We start from the raw sequence: 24,345 nt of genomic DNA on the forward strand, positions 1-24,345 counted from the left end.
GCGTGTGTGGTCTTTGGGGTCACCTGTCTGCAGTGTATAGGCTGGGAGGACCATGCTTATTACCAGAGGAACTTTTATCCTAACCCTTTCCTCATGAAGGACATCCCTGATGTCTCAGATAGTAAGGAATCTTCCTGCAATGCAGGAGACCTGGGTTTGATCCCTGGGTTGGAAAGATCCTTTGGAGAAGGGAATGGCAACTCATTCCTCATGAATGCTCTGTAAGCTTCCCTCTGCTGCACTGACCATTGCATTGGGTTGAGTGGGGGACCTCTAGAGCAGGGGTCAGCAAACCATGACCCTGGGGACCAAATCTGGCTTGTGGCTTATTTTTGTAGGACCTCAGAGCTAAGAATGATTTTCATGCTTTTAAAGGGTTTTAATTTTTTGGGGGGTGCGTGGCAGAGACTATTCGTGGCCCACAAAGTCTGAAATATTTATTATCTGACAATTTATGCAAAATGATTGCTAGTCCCTATTCTGAGCTCAGACGAGATTGGGCATTTTCAGGGTCGTATGGCTGTCGCTGTTCTTGGAGGTAGGCAGTTTCATCTGTGCCATGTTTGGGGAGCATGGCAGAAGTGAACAGATAATGATATTTGTAGAAATGAAAAACTCGTTGAAATTTAAAAGAAACGCATTGACTTATTAGCAAATTAGGCGTGGCTTGAGAGAGTATTAGTGAACTGGAAGAGCTGACCAAATAATTTATTGAGAATGCAGCAAAGATAAAGAGGTGAAAGAGCGGTTAGGAGATGTGGAGTAAGTCTAGCCCAGAAAGCAGGAAGGATATTAGTGAGGGTTCTCTTCAGAGAAACAGTAGCAATAGGATATAGCTATAGATACAATGAATGGGGCTTCCCTGGTGGCTCAGAATGGGGTAAAGAATTTGCCTGCAGTGCAGGAAACAGCAGGTTTGATCCCTGGAGGATCAAAGGATGGGGAAGATCCCCTGGAGGAGGGCATGGCAACCCACTCCAGTAGTCTTGCCTGGAGAATCCCATCGGCAGAGGAGCCTGGCTGGCTACAGTCCATAGGGTCACAAAGAGTCAGATGTGACTGAGCATGCACGCACATAGATACAGATATAGATAAGAGGAAATTTATTATAGGAAATGGCTCACATGTTTGTGGAAGCCAAGAAGTTCCTCAGTCTGTCATCTGTGGGCAGGAGAACCAGGGAAACTGATTATGTTAATTCAGTTTGAACCCGAAGGCCTGAGAATGGGGTTGAGGGCAGCTGATGTAGGCCCAAGTCTGACACTGAAAGCCTGAGAACCCAGAGTGTCCGAGGGACAGGAGGAAGTGGATGTCTCAGCTCAAGCAGAGATAGAACTAATTTGCCCTTCCTTCGCCTTTTAGTTCTATTCTGGTTCTCAGTGAATTGGTTGATGACCATCCATGTTTGGGAGGGCCATCTGCCTTACTCAGTTTACCATCTCAGATGCTAATCTCTTCCAGGAACACCCTCACAAACACTACTAGAAACAGTGTTTTACCAGCTCTCTGGGCGTCCCTCAGTCTAGTTGAGTTGACAGCGTAAAATTAACCATCATCAGGAGGAACAATATTTGAAGAGGTGGTACATGCAGTTTCCCCAGAACTGATGCAAAACATTGAGCCAAAGGTGCAGGAATGCATCTCAAACAGGATAAAAAGAAATCCAGGCTTGTACCCTTGTAATAAACCAGCAAAACACCAAGAACAAAGAGAAGATCTTTAAAGCATATTTTAAATAATTCAGATTTATAATGGTTACAAATCGTTCAGGGTTTCTACTTTCTTGTACAATTTTTGTTAGTTTTCTGGGAATTTGTTCATTTCATGTATTTTGTTGTTAACTCAGTCCTGTCTGAATCTTCATGACCCCTTTGACTGCAGCACACCAGGTTTCCCTGTCTTTTACTATCCCCTGTTTGCTCAAACTCTTGTCCATTGAGTTGGTGATGCCATCCATTTCATCCTCTGCTGTCCCCTTCTGCCTTCAGTCTTTCCCAGCATCGGGGTCTTTTCCAGTGAGTCGGCTCTTTGCATTAGGTGGGTAAAGCATGGGAGCTTTAGTTTCAGCATCAGTCCTTCCAATGAATGTTCAGGGTTGATTTCCTTTAGGATTGACTGGTTTGATCTCCTTGCTGTCCAAGGGACTCTCTCAAAAGTCTTCTCTGACACTACAGTTCAAAATCAGTTCTTCAGCACTCAGCCTTTTTTATGGTCCAGCTCACATCCATACATGACTACTGGAAAAACCATAGCTTTGAATATATGGACCTTTGTAGGCAAAGTAATGCCCCTGCTTTTTAGTATGCTGTCTAGGTTGGTCATAGTTTTTTTTTTTCAAGGAGCAAGCGTCTTAATTTCGTAGCTACATCTGCAGTGATTTTGGAGCCCAAGGAAAATACAGCATTTCATCTGTGGCTTCACATTTTCTAGTATAGATTTGAATAGATTTTTTTATGTTTTGTGTCGCATATATAGCTGTGATCTTTTTTATCTTTTATTTTTACTTTATTTTTATCATTCTCAGAAAAATGTTAATTTTATTTTCTTTTTCAAACATTAACTTTAGATTTTGTTGATTCTATTGTATGTTTTAGTTTTGTTCTTGTATTTATTATTTCCTTTCTTCGACTTGATGGCTTTATTTTGCTGTGTTTTGTTTCTTAATATGGAAGTTGGTTCTTTGGCTTAAAAATTTCTCCTTCAATATGCATTTCTCTCTAGATACTTCTTTAGCTGTGTTCACAAGTTTGGCATGCAATACTTTCATTATAATTCAAATCAGATTTATTCTAGTTTCCATTATGATTGCTTCAAGGACCCACACGTTGTTTAGATGGGTATTAAAGGATGAAGTCCTCCTTGCTTTCCATTGCTGATTTCTAAACATTATTTCCTCTTTCTCTGAGAAAACCCCCAGCCACCCATTACTGCCTGGTAGCATTCGATTTCGTACTGGGAAGGACTACTTTTTGGATGAGGAGGCAAGATACTATTGATCAAAACAGTTCTGGGGTGCTACAGGCTGTTGTACTTCCTCATCTCAGATTTACCATCCTGATTGTATTGTTCCAGCTTCTGTCAGTATCCACCTAGTTCTTTCCTTAAGTGCTGGTGTGGCCCTGACAGCTGGCATCATTTTACGTGTGTGAGGTCCAGGGACTCCTTTGTAGTCTGCAGACACCTCACAGACACGAAGCTTGAACTGGTGGGGGTGGTGGGAGGGTGGGTGGAGAAATGAGCCTAAAGCTGCATCTGTTCATCTCAGAACCCTAACTAAGTCTTGTATTTCAACTGGTCTTTTTTGGGCCCCTGAGAACATAGGTAAGTTTTGAGCTAGTGGGCATCTTGAAGACTATATGATCTAACATCTTTTGTGGATGAGGTATCAGCTGTAATGATGTTCGAGAAGCTACAGAATCAGTTTTTCCATAGAAGAAAAAAAAAAGGTTTTTATGTGCCTATTGTATGCCAAGTATCTTTGTAGATGCTGGGGGTACAGTATTATACAAAGTCAAGTCCCTTCCAACGTGGAGTTTACATCCTAGGAGACAGGAAATCAAGTAAATATGTAGTACATACTTGGTACCATAGATGTTGGTACATGTTAAGGAAGGTTGCATTGAGTCCCTCAGTGGAGGGGCAACATTTCGAGCAGAGATGTGGAAGGATGATGAAAGCATTGATAGTACTAACCCATGGCGTCTTCGTTCAGAGACTTCACTAGCCATGTGCTATGATGTAGCAGTGTGGGAGGCTGACCAGGGTGCTTGAGGAAGATTTCAGAGGCAGGAGGTAATTTAGGTATTCACAGAAGGATGTGTGGGTCATTTAGAGATGGAGGGTGGAAAGAGTTGAAAGCCCAATCCAGAGAGAAGAAACTCCTGAAGGTGTAAGAGATTCATCCTGCTCGGTAGTTGGACGAAAGACAGAAGGATCTAACGTGAAAGATTAGAATGTATGAAGCCTTGAATGAAGGCCAGGGTGAGGGGCTTGGGCCTGATGACTCTTAACTCTCCATAAAGCAGTGTTTGATAGCAGATTAGTTAGGTGATGTGCAAGACCTTTCCCACCAAGTTCCAGCTGGGAAAATGGCAGCAGGTCTGAAGGAGGCTACTGGCTTGCCAGGTGTGCTCCAGGCTCAGCTTTAAAAAGCCATGTGGGCCTTGTCTCTGTGTTCACCCATTGGGAAGGATAATACACTGCAGCATCTCTTCCTCTTTTATTTAGCTTGGTGTATGGCTTACTGTGTCATTTTGGTGTAATTAAACCGGAGTTTTTACTCTGAGCAGTGTTAATGGGGACTTAAGTAAACGAATGTGGACTAGGACTAGTCAGAGCATCAGGAAAGGAAATTACATGAAACAGCCACAGGATGGCGGCACTTAACACTCATTTTGTGAATTTTTCACATCAAATTTCAAAGGCGTCTGGCAATTCCCAGGCCAAATAAACATTCTTTGGTAATGCAACATTCTTTGGTAACAATTTATACATATTTGCAGCATTTCTTTGCAGAGACACAGAAGAATGGGAAGCCTTCTAGAAAGATCATTTAGGAATACTGGGTAAAAGTTTTAATCAGTCAGTGCTGCTTGTGTTCATGACCTGAGCCTGAGGATGTTTGATCTTACCCAGGCCTATGATAATATCTGTTACTTATTGAGCACTTGGTCTAATGCTTGGCGCTTAGTCTCATATATGTCAGCTTGTTGAATCTTCACAACAGAATCTGGGGGTCCCTGTACCCTGTCCTTAGGTTAATTCCTGATATATTTTATTTCTAGCATCTTATATGGTTTGTTTTTGTGCTATTTTTTGTTTCTTTGTCCTTCCTTTTTCTTAGAGGCACTAGTAACCTAAGATCACTTTATTTTTAATTTTTTAGTAACTAATGTGTTTTTTTTTTTATTGAGGTATAGTTGATTTACAGTGTTAGTTTCAAGTATACAGTAAAGTGATTCAGTTGTATATATATATATATTTCAGATTCTTTTCCATTAGAGTTTATTAGAAGATGTTGAATATAGTCCCCTGTGCTATACAGTAGATTCTTGTTTATAGCACTGTGTATCTGAAGCTCCAATACTTTGGCCACCTGTTGCGAAGAGCTGACTCATTGGAAAAGACCCTGATGCTGGGAAGGATTGAGGGCAGGAGGAGAAGGGGATGACAGAGAATGAGATGGTTGGATGGCATCACTGATTCAGTGGACATGAATCTGCGCAAACTCCGGGAGATAGTGAAGGACAGAGAAGCCTGGCGTGCTGCAGTCCATGGGGTTGCACCAGATGAACATCCCTCCTCTCTTACCCATACCTTCTTCCTCTACCCATCTCCCTAGCTCATTAGAAGTTTTCTTTTGCCTGATGGTCCCAGGATCCACCATTAATGAATCCACTGATGGATATCTTTCAAAAGAGCTTTAGTGTTTTCATGACAGAGATCTGGTAACTATTTGAATTAAGAAACCTGTTAAAATGTATCAAAAAATTCTTTGACCACTCTTCATTCAAGAGCTGGAGCCTAATTTCCATCTCTGAGTGTAAGCTAGACTTAGTGACTGTTCTAATGAACAGAAATTGGTGGAATTGATAGTATTACTTTTGAGAACAGGTTATAAATGGTGGTGTGGCTTCCTCCTTGCTGTCAGATCACTGGGGGGAAGTGAGTTGCTGTGTTGTGAGGGTACCCAAGCAGCCCTACGGAGAGGTCAGTGTAGGGAGTAAGCAAGTCTGTGGATGGCCAGCTAGGAACCAACACCTCCTGCTAGCAGCAACGAGTGAGCCACTTGTGACTGTATCTTCCAGCTCCCGACAAATGTTCTGATGACTGTAGCCCTGCCTCAGATTGTGACTGCAATATGCAGAACCAGAATTTCCTGGTGAAGCCAATCCCAAATTCTTGATCCACAGAAACTGTGTGAGATAACAAATGTTTGTTGTTTTAAGCTGTTAAGTTTGGGGGATAATTTATTATGTAACAATAGATAACATACATTCCTTCACATAAAGTTATGTGTCATCAGAACAGGATAATTTGTATTTGTGGTGGGTGAGTAGGGATATTGGTCAGCCTTGGAAGACTGAGGGTAACCTCTGGGAGTCCTGGACTGAGACTGGCACCCTGCCGACACTTGCCTCATGCTGGCAAGGCCTCCTCAGTGGTCTGGCCTCCAGGGCTGGTGCCCCCATGAGACTTCTGCACAGAACCAGGATGTGATCACCAGAGACAAGGCTCTACACTGTACCCTTTGCAGAACTCCACGCCCCCCCCCCCCAAACCTTTTACAGTAAACAATCATTCATTTTAGAATTTTGTGCATGAGAAAGAATTTTCTACCCTGAGCAATATTTTGTTTCACCAGGGCTTCCCTGATGGATCAGAATGTAAAGAATCCATCTATAATGCAGGAGACCCAGGTTTGATCCCTGGGTCAGGAAGATCCTCTGGAGAAGGAAATGGCAACCCACTCCAGTATTCTTGCCTGGAGAATTCCATGGACAGAGAAGCCTGGTGGGCCATAGTCCATGGGGTCTGGAGTCAGACACGACTGAGTGACTAATACCTTCAATTAGGTCAGAGGAACCATGCTGCTCTCTCTTTGCCTTGCTGCCAGGGAGACTCCAGTGCACTTTTGATGCTTGATGGCATCAGCTCTCCTCCAGCTAGTTTCTGGAGAATCACCATTTTCCCACTCACCAAGGCTGGACTTCATTTTACTTTTATTATCATTGGCTCCTTGAACCTTCTGTTTACACTGCATCACCCCCTTTGGAAGGAAGTGGTTGGTGGTCAGGAATGTGTGTCCCTCTTCAACCTCTTCCCAGTTGGTGGAGCTGGTAGAAACCTGTCCCCACGTGGGCTCCGTGCAAAAGTCTATGATGGTGATCATGGCCTTGCCCCCTCTCCCTGAGTCTGGAGCTGAGGGAATCTGCCGTGAATGCAGGGTCTAGAGCTGCCTGAGCCAGGACTCTGGGATGGGTAGTTTGTGGGGGGAAGGCTCAGCTCTCCAAAGAGGTGGGTGAAGCCAGTGTCCTCTTGGTAGCTAACAAGAGCCTGAGACTGAGTAATCAAAGTTCCCACATTCAGTGAGAGTAGAGAGAACATGAGTGTGTGTGAGAGAAGAGAGGAAGAGAATGATTTGGGGAGGTGGGGTGAGCTGGTGGGGCCTGAGGATCAGCCCCAGGACCATGCTCCATTAGTCCCAGCTGTCAGTGGGGTGGTCTCCAGGCCCGCTTTCCAGAGGTTGACCTCCAAGGATGAGCCTGAGGACGGGCTTGGCCAGACTCTGGTCTGACACCAGGGGCCCGAGATACAGGGAGGAGCTGGGAGGCAGGCAGCACAGTCTTGCTGGCAGAACTGGAGGCCCCAGGGCCCTGCGCCTTCTGGTCCAGGGTCTGGCTTTGGCTAGCAGGGTGATGTGCAGTCCCTGGGAAATGAACAAGACAAGAATGAGGATATGGGAGATTTCCCTACAGTGTCCTGGTGTGGAATTGGAGTTCTTGGAAGCTGCCCTGTGCTCTAGGTAGATTCCAGTCCTATTTGGTGATGTGAGAATGGTTGGATCACCTAGGGGCACCTTGGCCCATTCTTCGTATAAACAGCTGTGTTGGAGGAGTATGATCTACTGGATAAAGAGCTAGATTTTGAATGCTGGCCTTAGGCTAGACTCTCTGAGCCTGGTTTTGTTGAGAATAAAATCAGAGCTATAACAGCAGCTCACAGATGGCTACCAGGGTCAAATATGATAGAAAGGGTTGTGGAAACTGGATCAACCCCAGGACAGTGCCCTGCTAATCAGATCCATTTCCAGCTCTTTCACCTACTTGTTTCCCTCCTTTCCTTAACTCCGAGTTGGGGACAATTACTGGCTTGTTCTTCACCAAACCCAGTTCGAGGACATAGAAATAGACTAAATTTCCATTGTGGATAGTATGGCCTGTGGCCGAAGTCCAGACTTTGATGGGCACTGTATCCATGTGTGACCTCTAGGCTCTTCCCACTCCCAGCCTGATGCAGGTATAGTCACAGGATGAGCAGAGCCAGGGTTCCCCACATCACTACTTGGGAGGAGAGTGGCCATCAAATGGAAATACCCAATTTGGGCTTTATAGAGTGAGAAATTTTTATTGTGTTTGAGCCATTAGCTGTTAGGCCTGCTTGTTAGAGCAGTGTCATTTTAGTGAATACTTCAAGAAAGAGAGGGTTTCCCTGGTGGCTCAGATGGTAAAGAATCTGCAATGCGGGAGACCCAGGCTCAACTGGATTGGGAAGATTCCTTGGAGAAGGAAATGACAAGAGAAGTTAAATGAAGGCAGCGATAGATGCTGTTGGGAGTTTTCCAGGTGAAAGTTTAACACCCTTCCTCAGTTTCCCCACACATCCTAGTCCCACTGATGTGTTCTGATAGCCCGTTCATAAAAACAAAACAAAACAAAACACTGCAATATTGATTTAATCAGCATAAAATCAAAAGAGCTTCAGATCTGTAGTAAAAAATTCAAATTTGGAGAGGGGTAAACTTTAGATTAGCAGCCAATAAAGAAAGTAGGGGAAGGGAGTGGATAAGGGGTACAGGAACCTTGGGACACTGGGTCCATGAATGGACCACTGTCAAACCAATGTTAATTTCTTGCCTTATGGAAAATGTTCTATAAACCTATTTTTTCTCTTCCATTGATGTTCAAATACATCCATTCCATTTTTTGTCTTGTTTTTGTTGGTGATATGGCAACATAATGTCACATTTACTCCATTTCCTACCCCTTGTGAAAAAAATTAGGTGAATTCAAACACTTTCTTCAGCTCCATGATAAAAGCAACCACTTGCTCTGCTGCATTTCATTTCTGAACGGGCCTTCCAAGCTGTGGACAGACTGCAGCTGATTTTACTGAAGGCTGTAGCTCTGAGATGCCTTCCATACATTTTTGAGACTCACCAGGAATAGGTTCTATGTTCACACAGACTTCTTGTCCTCTTTTTGTAATACCCACTTGTTCATGACTTATTTTAATACCTGCTGCTATTTCAATATCAATGAGCGTTTGCTAGTAATATCCACACAGGTGCCCTTTTCCCTCCTGACTTGCTTCCACAGTCACTCTCTGCACTATTGCATCTGGAGAACTGAGGATTTTCACCTTCAGGGAAATACTGCTATGGGATTAGATTCTTCATGGTTCTGTTTGAAGTCTTGCCTACACGTTATAAAGGCATCAAATAAATGGTAAGTAATTTCCATACTATAAATTCTAACTGACTCCTAAACTCTCAGCCATTTCTTGTGCATCTCATGCAATTTCCACATGAAAGGTCAAAATTACTGCATGCTGATACTTTAATTTTGATACAGGGACAGTCCTTGGAAAACAAGAATAGCTCAGAGATGGTCTCTTTCAGTTTGCTTTCCTCACTGCCGAAGTAGAGGTGGTCGGTGATTAGTCCCCTTTGAAGCTCTGTCACACCTTTGGAATGTGTGTGGCCCTTCCTCACCATGTTATTCTAGCTGTTCTAGTGCTTCTTGTCTTTTAAGAGAATATAAATTGGTTCTGGTGGGATTTGCAGTGGCTAGATGCAAATGTCCCTATTTTTTCTCTTAAAAAACTGCACAGAAAACAAATAGCTCTTCCATCCCTGGCAGCTGCGATCCATATAAGCCAACCTCAGGGCATCTTAAAGGGATCTGCGTGAGACACCAGGCATGCTCCTACAGTAGTTTGAGTAGCCAGCTACTAAGAGGATATGACATGGGAAATGATAGATCTGGAGTGAGATGAAGGCAAAGTCACTTCAGAAATGAAGAAGAAATGAAGAACCATCACCATAGAAAGTGTGGCAAGAGACTCAGGATAGAAATGAAGGAAACAACCCTGGTATTTCCCCGTTTTACAGACATTCCTCCTCCCACTGGTTCCAGGAAGTCTGTAAAACACATGCATAATCCCACTGCATTTGCACCACCCTGCAAGGTTACCTATGATTTACTCTTGCTTCTTGCTTCTATTTGCCCAACTTCATACAGCTAGTTAGTAGTTGTCAGAATTCTGACTTCAGTCCCATATGCATCTCATTTCATAGCATTTGCTCTTTACACTTTCTTTGTCACCTTGTAAAAAGTAATCATCATGAAATAGAATATACCTTCTTTGGTGAGCTGGGTGCCATTTTTGGAGTTGCCTTTATCCGTGTCCTCTGAATCTTTGGGTGTGGCTCTGCCTTTGACAGATTTGTGGCTCTTCTCAATTTCACGGAGCTGCAGGGAAGAAATGAATCGTTGGTCCTGGCCAGGGAAATGGGTGTTTTGAGTTTTGGACCCCAGGATGGTGAGATCCAGAGGGCAGCCACCTTAAAACACCAGTTCTTGTTCTCACCGCTGGTCAGAGAGGCACCCAGAACTCAGGTTTGCATAGCATTTGAAGGAACATCTGGCCAGGGGAAGACAGACCCTCAGCCAATCCTGTATTTCAGTGGTTTCCTACACCTGGGCAGGAGGTCAGTGAGAGTGACAGAAGGAAGTGTGGATGGGGAACTGGCAGTGAGGCTGATGAGATTAGTTCCAGAAAAGAGGGTGAGAAAGCAAGGGGTAAATGGCTTAGGGAGGGTTGAAGTCCAGCTTTTTACACATTAAAGAGGTGGGGGTGGGTGTTGCAAGAGCAGGAGAGGAGTCAGGGTGTCATCAGATGTTGAGAGAGGCTGCGCTAGTGTGGAGGGGACTTACAGAGGCTCCTTAGGCCTTGGGGCACAAGTGCTATGTCGTTCTGACAATGCTGTTTTCTTTAGTATTTCTAGTACTCGTTTTAATCAGTAGGAGTTATTGTGGGTACTAGTTTTATTATGTTGGAACACTGGTTTAACCCATTGACTTTTTCCTGTTCTTTAGCAACTGCTCAAAATTTAAGTCATTACTGTTGAAAGAAAGTGAAGTGGTTTAGTCATGTCTGACTCTTTGCGACCCTATGGACTACTGCCTGCCAGGCTCCTCCATCCATGGGACTTTTCAGGCAAGAATACTGGAGTGGGTTGCCATTTCCTTCTCCAGGGTATCGTCCCGACCCAGGGATCGAACCCCGGTCTCCTGCATTGCAGCCAGACTCTTTACCGTCTGAGCCACCAGGGAATCATTACTATTATATATTCCCAAATACCCTCAGAATATAAATGGGTGCCACTGAATCTCTCAAGGCTGCTTCATACCATACAGATAACTTGGGGTTTGGTTTAGAAGAAGGCCATTTAAAGAATACAACCAACTGGGCTCAAAAGGTGAATCAGCAAAAGCCAAAAACATAACATTTTGTTTAATGAAAACTCCCGGCAGACTTACCGCTTGGATTTTCTTTCTCAGCTGGGCATTTGCTCGAGAAAGGCTTTTGGAAACTGAGTTCAAGTAGTAGATGGCCAGGCTGCAAGAGAAAAGAATGCTCCAGGGGTACTGTGATCTTGGAAAATGATGAGAGCTGGACACCTTACCTGAGGAATCATAGCTGGCTTCGGGAATAGGTGACCTACTTTGCCTCTGGGCAGTGTGGTGGGAAGTCTAACCATCCTAAGTTCCCCACCTAATATCAAGAAGGTCTTGGATATCCCTGTTCTATTTTATTGAACATATTTTTAGTTCTCTGAGTGTTTAATAAAGGTTAGCTAGAGGAATCAGTCCCCTTCCTGGAAATCTGAAGAAGCAGGGGAGAGGCAGTGTTTCTTGTCTGCAGGAGCAGCCTGGGTACCAGGCTCTGTGCTATGTGGATCCCACTCACATCTCCATGGTTTTGATGAAACCCTGTGTAGAAGAAATGATGACTTCCATCTTTAAGGGTCAGCATCCCGTAATGCAGAGAGTTAAATCATTTGCCCAAGGCCACCTTATCTGTTAGCACTTGTCAGAGGCCACATTTGATGCCAAAGCCCTTTCTACAATCTTCAGATGCGGAGGGAGGAGAGAGAGGTGCTAGGTGACCTGCTCCAAGTTTGCCTAGAAACACAACTGCATAGACCCTGAAGGCCCTCTCCCCAGGGTACATGGATAGGAATGCCTGGCCTGGACTTGTGCTTTTCAGAAGCCAGCCGCCGCTGGCTGACTAGGTGTCCTTAAAGCTGTAGCCTGGTTTCCCTTTCATAGGACCTGGGATTTGGAGTTATGACCTGGATGTACCACTTGAGAGGGGCCACAAAAGCCTGGGGTGCCTCCTGGACTAGGTGCTCTGACAGCTTGTCCTTATCTGTCACTTTTCTTCCTGCATTTCAAGCCTCAGCTGCCCAGCTTGGGTCTTCCGATCCTTGCCCTGAGGCCACCCTGAGCCACTTCAGCAGGGTCCTAGAGCTCTCTTGCAGGCAGAATGGAGGAACTACATTGCCTTTGGCAGAGTATAGGTCAGAGGTGTCCTGTGAGCCTCCTGAAGCAAAGACTTTAGAGGACTATGGGCGATGAGAGGCCAGAGGGAGGACAGGTGAAGGGACTACCATCTGTTGGGAAGGTGCCCAGCAGGCTTCACCTGCTGTCCTAATTCACAGCCCATTTTTTAGGGAGGAACTGGAAATGAGCGAGGATAAAATGCTCCTGGGTGGCTGTGTTTATTTTGAGGCTGCTTCCAAGCTTAGCGTTTTCCCGTGCAGCCTTCAAGTTCAGCTTTGGCATTTGGGTTGCAGAATTTCCTCAGGTGGTGGTCGCTACCATGTCAGCCTTCCCTCACATTCAGACTAGAAGCGGAGGCTATTTGAAATCAAGGATGTAAGGAAATATACCTATTTTGGAGAGCAATTCAGCACTGTCTACAAAGATTGAAGAAACACATGCCTATGACCCAGCCATTCCACTTCTGGAAGTCTGTTTTAGAGAAAACTCTTGTGTACAAGGAGACATATATAAGGAGAACATTTGCAATAGCAGAAAAGCAGAAACAACCTATCTCTATGCAGAGAAATGGGTAAATTATGGTTTATTCATACAACTGATAAAAGCAATTTTCACATATTGAGGTTTGGGGAAGTCATTCTGGCCTAAAGATGAGTTGACTTGAATTTTATGCTAACTGAAATAGCCTGTGTGTGGCCTATGAAGCATACATTGTACATCTGCTTTCTTTCTTTCTTTGTTTTCTCCTCTTGGCTTATAGGATCTCAGTTCCTGACCAGAGATTGAGCCAGGGCAATGAAAGTCCAGAATGTTAACTACTAGGCCGCCAGGGGATTCCTATATCAGCTTTAATTATGAAAGAAAAGGGTGCATTGACTAGAAGTAAAGAATGTCCATGTGAAAAATAAAGATTAAATGTCTCCTTTCCTAGGATTCCAATTCCAGTCCTCCTTCAATGATAAGACTCCCTGCCCAGGTGCCAAGGCCATACTGATTCATTGTGTATGTGCTGATCTATTTCTTGTTTTTGAAACTTTGAAGGAATGTATCCCTGATTTGTTTAATGTTCTTTGTTCTGACAAGATATAAAAGTGTGCTGAAAACCAGGATTCTCTGGAGCAGCTTCTCAGAGTTATCTAAGAGGCTGTCTTCTGGGATATAGTCTTCAGTTTGGCTCAAATAAAATCCTTTTCTCTTCCTATTATAGATTGTTTATTGATTATTTATGAGACAATGAAACACAGAAGAGTCATTAAAATGTATGTTCATGCATCCACATGAGAAAGTCCGCCAAACATAATGTGAGTGAGGAAAGCTGTGTAGTCTGAACCAGTCATGAAAAATTTTATAACTCAGAAGCAATAGTACATACATGTGATTAAATGGTTCAGATTGAAAATGATTAAAATTCAAATAGCGGTTACCTTTGGAGAGGGAGGGAGAGAGAAAGATTAGGTGGGCTGGAAGTGTAATGTTTATTTCTTTTAAAAAGAGACCAATTGGAAGCAAATATTGCTAAATGTTAACATCTGTTTAATCTTGTGATCTTGTACATGACTGTATATGTCTGTATGTTGGGAATATTTTATACTGCCCTCTTCCTTCCTTGAACATTCATTGTTTGCCTTCTATGCCCCAGCCATGGAGCTGGTACTGGGGACACGGAGATCACCAAGCCCACTCACATGTTCAGTCTGTGAGGATGATGGTGACAAATGTACTGAATGCTCTCATGCACAGGGTGCTCTGCAGAGAAACCCCATGAGCCCAGCCAGGGACAGGCTGCATCAGTCTCAGCTTTCTTGAGGGGTGGGTCTTTGATATTTCTGGTGGACGTTTTGGAGAGAGCTTCAGCGGCTGCCAGACTCCTCTTATCCTTGGGCCCTGTCTTCAGTGTGTTCCCTGAAAGACATGCAGTTGCCAGTGCCTGATGCCTCCTCTCCAGCCTGCACAGAAATCATTCCTGCCCATGGAAGCAGCTGGCCCAAACTACCGGGGAGTTAACCAACACCTCTCTCCTGCCATGTCTCCCAGCGGCACTCAACCTGTGATGGATGGGAACTGATCTAAAATGTCCCGATCTACAGCCACTATGGAGAACAGTGTGGAGATTCCTTAAAAAACTGGAAATAGAACTGCCATATGACCCAGCAATCCCACTCTTGGACATACACACCGAAGAAACCAGATCTGAAAGAGACACGTGTACCCCAATGTTCATCACAGCACTATTTATAATAGCCAGGACATGGAAGCAACCTAGATGCCCATCAGCAGATGAATGGATGAGAAAGCTATGGTACATATACACAATGGAACATTACCCAGCCATTAAAAAGAATACATTTGAATCAGTTCTAATGAGATGGATGAAACTGGAGCCCATTATACAGAGTGAAGTAAGCCAGAAAGATAAACACCAATACAGTATACTACTGCATATATATGGAATTTTAAAAGATGGTAACAATAACCCTATATGCAGGACAGAAAAAGAGACACAGATGTATAGAACAGACTTTTGGACTCTGTGGGAGAAGGTGAGGGTGGAATGATCTGAGAGAATAGCACTGAAACATGTATATTATCAAGTGTGAAACAGATCGCCAGCCCAGGTTGGATGCATGAGACAAGTGCTCAGGGATGGTGCATTGGGAGGACCCAGAGGGATGGGATGGGGAGGGTGGTGGGAGAGGGTATCAGGATGGGGAACACATGTAAATCCATGGCTGATTTATGTCAATGTATGGCAAAAACCACTACAATATTGTAAAATAATTAGCCTCCAAGTAATAACAATAAATGAAAAAAAAAAAAAGTCCTGATCTCTCACCCTTGAGCAGGATAACTCAGAGGCACACTGTTTCCCAGAACTTCCATCAGGATTAAAGTCACCGCAGGAGTTAGAATGCACCTTCCTGTCCCTTCTCTGTCTTACGTCCCTACACACACTGCCCCCTCCAGGAAACTACTTGCACTTAAATCCTTGTCGGAGGATCTACTTCTGGGAAATCTAGGTTGAGAGGGCAAGAAAGAAGGACCTGCCAAGGAAGTCTCAACTGCAAGGGGAGGTCTCCATGAGGCAGGGCCATGGCTCCCGGCGAACTTACAACATCAGCAGGATGGCTGGAATGATCAGGCCTGGATTGGCGAGGAAGGCAAAGATCTTGCCCAGGAAGGTTGGGAAATCATTTTCAACTGTCTCTTGGATGACGTCATACATTCTGTTTTTCCCACTGGAAAGAGGAGAGGATACATTATAGCATATTTCTTAGCTCATATGGTGTGAATGACTGTGTCCACACTTGGAGGGTCCAGGCTGCCACTCACCACTGCTCTCCTGGAAGAACAGAGTTCTTCTGCATAGGGACTGCAGTGAATTGACACATAGACACCACTATGTATGAAACAGATAACTAATGAGCACCTACTGTGTGACACAGGGAACTCTGCTCAATGCTCTGTGACCTAAATGGGAAGGAAATCCAGAAAAGAGGAAATACATGTATACAAACAGCTGATTCACTTTGCTGTACAGCAGAAAATAACACAACATTGTACTCCAATAGAAATGGAAAAAAGAAAAAAGGCCCCATGAGGGGATGTCGTGTAGGTGAGGGCTCAGGGCTGCCTCAGCATCCTGACTCCCCAGCCCACGATGCCTCATGATCTTTCAGACCTTGGTCTCCTGTGCCTGGCCCCTTCCTTGGCAAGATGAAGATGTTTGTTTTTTTTCCTTGTGTACTCTCATGGGAGAAAGTGGTCTGTGATGTGGCTTAGAGACCAACATGGAGGTTCCTCTGGGCCCCTGGACTTGGGGGTAGCTCTCCAGAGACTGATGTGATGGACACCCTCATGGTGACTCAAAGATACCTACAGTTAGTCTTCAGGTTGTAATTCTAGGAGATTGCTTGCCTAGGGTAGGCTCCTGGACAGTTTACAACAGTAATTTTGATATTCTTTGAATACCTAACAACCATTTTGTAGACTGCCTTCCACAAATACCCGCCCAGAGATTACTGACTGCTGTTGGTTTTTGATTGGTAGTTTGGTGCCAAGAAATGAAATTTGTGTTTTGAAATTCCTGATTTAAATCCTCACTCCTGCATTTATTAGCTGTGGGACACCACAGACAATTTTCTTACCTTCTGCCTGTATTCATACCCTCACTCTCCCTGGTAGACCTGTACTGTCCAAGGTGACTATTAAAACTAAATTAAAAATTCAATATATTAGTCACACATTCCAAGTGCTCAGTAGTCATGTAACAGCTCCTGTATTTGAGGAGCCAGTGTGGAGTTTTTCCCCTCATCTAGTTCTATTGGGTAGTGCTGCAGAGATTCGATATCTTTGGGTAAGATACTGAAAATTTCTCTGCCTTGGTTTCCTCATCTGTATAATATAGTGCAACAATGATGTAGTATAATATGGTATTATAAATATAATAACAGCATTTACCTCAGAAGATTGTTTGGAGAATATAGACATGAATTCATAGGAAATATTGAGGATGCAAAATGTTGCATCTAGAAGCTTTGCTTTTCTCTTATGTGTCAGTTAGGACTGGCCAGCAAAGGCCCATGGACCAAATTCTGCTTGCTACCTGATATTTTAAGGCCTGGGGGCTAAGAATGGTTTTTACATTTTTAAATAATTGGAAAAGATCAAAAGAAGAATAATATTTTGAGACTCATAAAAATTCAGTGTCTGTAAATAAGTTTTATTGGAACACAGCCGTGCTCATTTATTTGTGTATTGCCTGTGGCTGTTTTGTACTGTAATAGCAGAGATGAGTAGTTGTGTTAGAGATGGCATGGCCATCTCAATGTTTAGCACTGTTGCACGGCACACTATAAATTGCAATGATGTAGTTGTAACATGACAGCATTTCAAGTGCCATACATATCACCATATTATGACATTTAATTTCTTATTTTTAAAATTATCAGTGCATAGCCATTTTGTAAAAACAAGAAAAGTGGACTTCAAATGTTATGCTTAAGTCACAATAGAGTGTAGATTATTTTGTCATTGAATTACAATGTATTAGATGATGTAACAATTTTCAGTGATTACTGTATAACAAATTACCACATAGGTGGCTTAAAACAAGACAAACTATTCTCTTACAGTTCTGGAGCCCAAAAAGTCTGAAATGGTTTCACTGGACTGAAACCAAGGTGTTGGCAGGGCTGCTCCCCTTTCAGAGGGAGGCTGTAAGGAGGATGGTTTCCTTTCCTTTTTTAGCTTTTAGAGATTCATTCCTTGCATTCCTTGGCTCATGGCTCCTTTCTGTTTTCAAAGCTAGCAGCATAAAAGCTTCAAATCTCTTCCTGCTTTCAAAGTCACACCACTTACTGATCTTTTATAGTCAAATCTCCCTCTGCCTCCCTCTAATAAGGACAGTTGCTATTTAGGGCCCTTCAGGGCCTTCCCTGGTGGCTCAGAGGTTAAAGTGTCTGCCTGCAGTGCAGGAGACCTGGGTTTGATCCCTGAGTCAGGAAGATCCCCTGGAGAAGGAAATGGCAACCCACTCCAGTATTCTTGCCTGGAGAATCCCATGGAGGGAGGAGCCTGGTAGGCTATAGTACATGGGGTCCCAAAGAGTTGGACATCACTTCACTTCACTTTCACTTTAGGGCCTAATTCAGATAATCTCCCCATCTCAACATCCTTAATCAGATAACCAAAGGCCATTATGATATATAAAGTACCATTCCAGGAATTAGGATCTAGATATTTTGGGGAGCCATTATATAGCCTACCAGTCTGCTCTCTGGGTTCAAAGATTCATACTCATTCTACCTGCAAAATACATTCACCACCATCCTACATGGTGAAGTCTCATCTCATCTAAATATCATGGACTCAAAGTCCCAAATCTCATCATCTAAATCAGATGTAGATGAGACTCAAGAGTATGATACATTTTAGGGGCAAAATTCCTTTCTATCTCTAATGAGAGCTGTGAAGCTAGAAAGCAAGTTGTACATGCATGCTCAGTCACTTCAGTCATGTTATTTACTCTCAAAACACAATGGTGGACCAGCCATAGGATAGCAATTATAGACATTCCAATTCAAAAAGGAGAAAAAGAAAGGAAGAAAGGAATCACAAGTTCCTAGCAATTTTGAAATCCAATCAGCCAGATTCCATTAGATTTCAAAGACCTGAAAATAATCTTTCCTTGGCTTGACATACCTGCCTGCAGCTCTGCCCTCCAGGTCCAAAACTCTGGCCTTGGAGTTATCCTTCTTTGTTCTTGAAGAGTAGCACATGTTTCAGCTAAGGAGATTTAATTAGCCTGTTTACTGTCTGTAGAATATTTGGAGTCCAACAGCTTCCTTTGTTTTGTCTTTTTTCTTCCCCTTTCAGTCCAAGCTGTGTTACTGCTCATAACAACATCTCAAATACCTGGTGGATCTTCTACCCATGTGGTGGGAATTCAGTTCACTACACAAGAGAGTCCTACACAGATCATTCCTGGATATTCTATCTCTATTTCTAGCTTCTGCTGAGATGGTTGAGAGGATCTGAGTTAAACAACCTTCTTTAAAGATTCTTAAAAGAATCTTCTGTGTGAATGAATATTCAGATCTTATGATCCTTTAGAAGTGCTAGCAGAAGGTTATTCAGCCTCCCCCTTGACTTTCTGCTTAGAGCATACTTTCCTGACAGAGAATCTGCTCTTGGTGTCTTCTGCAATCTGACTAGGCTGAGAATTTCTAAAATCATCAAGTCCTGGTTCTTTTTTGCTTATCAGTTCTTTCCTCAATTTGTCTCTTTCTTACATTTTAGTATAAATGGCAAGAAGTAACCAGGCTGCACCTTCAACACTGCTCAGAAATATCCTCATCTATAATCTCCAAAACATACAAACAGCTTATAAACTCAACAACAGAAAAACAAACCACTCAGTTGAAAAATGGACAGAACATCTTAATAGACATTTCTCTAAAGAAGATATACAGATGACCAGTAGGAACATGAAAAGATGCTCACCATCACTAATTATTAGGGAAATGCAAATAAAAACTACAGTAAGGGATTTCCTTGGTGGTTCAGTGGATGGGAATCTGCCTGTCAGTACAGAGGACACAGGTTCAATCCTGTGAGCAGCTAAACTGATGCACCACAACTTCTGAAGCTCGTGTCCCTGGAGCCTGTGCTCCATAAGAAGAGGAGCCACCGCAGTGAGAAGCCTGAGCACCACAACTGGAGAGTAGCCCCCACTCTCAGCAACTAGAGAAAGCCTGCACACAGCAATGAAGACCCAGCACAAACAAAGATAAAATAAAAAATTAATTAAAGAAAACTACAATGAGGTACCACCTCACACTGATCAGAATGGCCATCATGAAAAAGTCTACAAATAAATGCTGGAGAGGGTGTGGAGAAAAGGAAACTCTCCTACACTGTTGGTGGGAATGTAAATTGGTGCAGCTACTATGGAGAATGTTATAGAGGTTCCTTAAAATAACTGAAAAATAGAACTACCATATAACCCAGCAATTCCACTCCTGGGCACATACCTGGACAAAACTGTCATTCAAAAATATACATGCAGCCTATGTACATAGCAGCAGTATTCACAATAGCTAACACATGGAAACAATCTAAGTATCCACTGACAGATAAAATGGATTCAGAAGATGTAGTACATATATACAAAGGAAAACTACTTAAAGAGAATGAAACTTAAAGAGAGTGAAACTTAAAGAGAATGAAATAATGCCATTTGCAGCAACATGGACACAATTAGAGATTATCATATTAAGTGAGTCAGAAAGAGAAAGAGAAATACCATATAATATCACTTATATGTGGAATCTAAAATATAACACAAATGAATTTATCCACAAATCAGAAACAGACTCACAGACAGAGAACAGACTTGTAGTTGACAAGGAGTGGGGGGTTGGGGGAAGAGTTTGGGGTTAGCAGACGCAAGCTATTACATTTAGAATGGATAAGCAAGGTGCTACTTATAGAACAGGAAGTTATATACAATCTCCTGGGATAAACTGTAATGGAAAAGAATATTTAAAAAAAGAATGTATGCATGTATATAACTGAGTTACTTTGCTGTACAACAGAAATTGGCTCAACATTGTAAATCAGCTATACTTCAATGAAAAACAGAGAAAAATAGTTTTTACTAAGATTGATCTTGAGAAAAACATTCTCAGCTAAACATTCAAGTTTATCATTTACAAATTTAATTTTCCATGTAACAGAAGGACATAGTTTAGCTAAACTTTCTGTCTCTATACAACAAGGATCCCCTTTCCTCTAGTTTCCAAAATCATGTTTCTCATTTACCAGTGATGAAGTAATTAAATTATAGGAGCTAAAGAAACGTATTCAGAGAAAATAAACTTAAAACTTCTAGATTTTCCACCAAGAGCAGCTGCTTGAGGAGTTGAAGACATTGAGAACAATGTCCTATTCAGACACAAGGCAAGTGATCTCAAGTGGCTTTCCTTGGCTTTTGATGAGTCAATAGATGTAACTGATACTGCTCAGTTGTTTATTTGAGGAGTTAACGCCAAGTCTGAGGTGACCGGAGAATTAACTCCTATGAATATTCTGTGCAGGACACATATGGGTGAAATTTTCTCAAAGAAATTGAGAAAACACTAATTTAGTACAACTGAATTGACTGGGATTTAGCACAACGGAAATGAAGTAGAATGTGCTACATGTAGAATTCTACAAGTAGAATTCTGCTATGATGTGCTACAACTGACAATGGTCAAACTATATACAGTGAAGAAGAAGGCACAACTGAACAAATTAACATAGCTTGTGAAATTTTCAGTTTGTGCAGACTATGGTTATTCTTATTCATCACTAAGTAATTTGCAGAAAACATTTGAATCTATCATGTACAACTGAATCAACAATGTCAATGGTAAACATTTTCTCTCATGACTTTTAATCATTTTAATATCTGTAAATTTTTATCAGAAATAGAAACTGAATATCCTGACTTGTCCTACTGCACAGCAGTTCAATGGCTTGGCAGTAATGAAGCTTGTGTCAATTTTTTTTCCTATGGTGGCGATGTGTTGCCATGTTACTAAAGTGGATCCAGGCAGCAAAGGCAGCAGTCTGGGCAGGACAATTGACTTTTTTTTTTTTTTTTTGGCTGCATGGCCTGTGGGATCTTAGTTCCCCAACCAGGGACTGAATACACACCCCCTGCAGTGGAAGTGCAGTCTTAACCACTGGACCACCAAGGAATCCCCTGATTTTTGACGATAGAGAATAGCAACTTTGACCTACTATTGTGTGAAATATCACCTCCTTTCCCTCAGAAGAATTCCATTCTTCTCATTCATAGCCCTGTATTACAAAAAATTATACTCTATTATTATCATATTTTTAATTTTGTCAATAAAAACTTTGTGGATGTTTGTTCCTCTCCTGTTATTATAGAAGTACCTACATAATAGTCTTGATTTTTGCCTCTTGATCCCCAAAGCCTAAAATATGTACTTTCAGGCTCTAAAAGAAAAAGTTAGCTGATCCCTGGTATAGAAAATGCTTACCACCTCATAGTATTGTTATGACTACCAGCTACCCTGGATTTTGGCAGGACTGAAACTAACAAACTTGTATATATGTCCTACTAAGGATTAGCACACTTCTCCAAGTACTTTATAGATTAATAGCCCACTAAATCCTTACAGCCACTCTATGAAGGAGGCACTACCATTGTTTCCATCTCAGAGGTGATGAACTTGCAGTGTAACTTGTTCAAGATGACCCAGCTGGCAAACGACAGATCAGGCTCTAGATGCTATGCTCTAAATCATGGAGGTGGCAATTTTTCTCTGAAAAGATTTTAGACTTTGTGAACCAGGTGGTCTCTGTTGGAGCTACTCAAATTTTGCTGTTGTAATTAGAAAGCAGCCATAGATTATATGCAAGCAAATGCATGAGGCTGTATCCCAATAAAACTTTATTTACAAAAACAAGGGGTGGTCTGGATTTGGCCCATGGCTATAGTTTGCCAACTCTTACTTTTAACTTCATGCTGTACAATGCTGTCCACCTCACTCATTTCTGTTGCCTGCCTGGATTTGGTCCAAACCCTAAGTCCCCCCCTGGAAAAGTGAATTTATGCAAGGTGAAGAGGCTGGTTAAAGCATTGACCATAAACCAGATGTTTTCTCCTAGATACTGGGTGTAAACCAGAGAGAAAGGAAGAAAAAGAAAATCACACCTTCATGGAGCTTATGATCTGGTGGGGAGATGGGCAACAAATAAGATTAAAAAAGGAAAAAGAGTGGCATGCTAGATGTTGATAAAGAGATGTGATAATCAGAAGTAATGATAAGGTGTATGTGTGTGTATGTATGTGTGATTTTAGTTACTGTCTCTCGGGAAGGCCTCACTGAAAATGAGAGCACTGAGTAAAGCTCTGAAGCAAGTGGCTTTCCTGACACCTCAGTTGGTAAAGAATCCCCCTGCAATGCAGCAGACCCTGGTTCAATTTTTGGGTCAGGAAGATCCCCTGGAGAAGGGATAGGCTACCCACTCCAGTATTCTTGGGCTTCCCTTGTGGCTTAGCTGGTAAAGAATCCACCCACAATGCGGGAGACCTGGGTTCGATCCCTGGGTTGGGAAGATCCCCTGGAGAAAGGAAAGGCTACCCACTCCAGTATTCTGGCCTGGAGAATCCCACGGACTGCATGGTCCATGAGGTCGTGAAGAGTCAGACAGGACTGAGCGACTTTCACTTTCACTGAAGCAAGTGAGAGAACAGCTGTGATGAATGTTCTAGCTGCTGGTGGGTTTTGATTAGAAGAGTGATAGGAAGGAGGTGGCAGCTATATGTTCTCCTAGGCTCTTCAGGTCCGTTTCTCTGCTATCTGGGGGTCGGCTGTCAAGGGCCTCAGGAAGCAGATGAAGCAAGAGTGGGGCAGGTGCTGAGGGCCAGACGTGGTGGGGGCCCACTCACTGACCTCCTGCCTGGGACAGGTGGGTGGTCTGGGAAAAGGGGCACCAGTGTTCACTTCCAGAGCCCAGCCTTCCAAACCTTGCTCAGGAAGAAGCCAAAAGAGGCTTCTGCCACTTCTGCCGCTGTGGTTGCCCCTCAGCCTGGCATCCAGGCCTCCTACTGCTCAGTGTGGCCCTCCACTCCGGATTCAGCCCCCCTTTTCCTCCTGTCTGGACCCCTTTGCAGCCCCATCACACTCTGCTGTGAGCCCTCCTGCCAAGGACTCCTCAGAACTCCAGGCCTTTGCTGTGGGGCACAACCACAGGCTTTCTCAAGGTCAGAACGTTATAAACCAAGTTCCAGCCCAGCATTTCCCAAAGCGTGTGGACCCATGTTAGCAGGCAGGGACGGGACTGGAGTGAGGGGGGTGAGGCCTTGGGGGCACAGTTTAAGGAGGTACTGCCCTCGGGGTTGTACAAGTGCAGGGTGGGCACCTTACTTGCCTCACCCTCCTCCTGGCCCTGGATGGTGTTCTGTGAAGCAAGGATCTGTGGTTAGTTGGGATAGAGGCACCAGCTTGCACACCATTTGTCACTGCACGCTACTGCAGAGCCTTGAATAAAGGAGTGTGCACTGCGCATTTCTAAGTAAGGAAGTGGCTGATAGCGGGGGCAGGATCCCAAACTCTTGAACCACAGAGTCTTTTTTTATGCAGGAAAGAAAGGGCTTTGTTTTCAGAGGGTGTTGCATTTGAAAACAGAATAGTGGATGCACATTACCTCTCCATCTACCTCCTTACATAATTATCTCTTTATACAGTGTCTCTGAACCTAGTCTGGCCCATAGTGCTCTGTAGAGCACGGGGACCAGGTCAAGGGTCTTGGCAGCTGCTTCACATTTCAATGGCACTTGTAAATGGATGGTCATTTCATTTTCAGAATACCCCCTGTTAACTCATCCTAAGGTAATCCAGGGCAGTAGATTATCCATATGTTAAAAAGTTAGAACTGCACTCTACAATATGAGTTGGAGAACCATAACCATACC

At 43.2% G+C, this 24,345-nt stretch overlaps 1 protein-coding gene across 1 annotated transcript in view; it reads right to left on the bottom strand.

Moving 5' to 3' along the window:
• Nucleotides 1-5,899: 5,899 nt before the first annotated feature.
• TMC2 (transmembrane channel like 2) overlaps nt 5,900-24,345 on the bottom strand; it is a 96,665-nt gene continuing 78,219 nt past the window's right edge. Inside the window, exons 16-19 of the mRNA XM_061125671.1 lie at nt 15,461-15,586; nt 11,325-11,403; nt 10,142-10,253; nt 5,900-7,429 (exon numbers count right to left, since the gene is read on the bottom strand). Coding sequence (XP_060981654.1) covers nt 7,212-7,429; nt 10,142-10,253; nt 11,325-11,403; nt 15,461-15,586 — 535 coding nt within the window. The 3' untranslated portion in view covers nt 5,900-7,211. The remainder of the gene's footprint in view (nt 7,430-10,141; nt 10,254-11,324; nt 11,404-15,460; nt 15,587-24,345) is intronic.

Source organism: Dama dama, chromosome 23, assembly GCF_033118175.1.
Source record: "Dama dama isolate Ldn47 chromosome 23, ASM3311817v1, whole genome shotgun sequence".
NCBI lineage: Eukaryota > Metazoa > Chordata > Mammalia > Artiodactyla > Cervidae > Dama > Dama dama.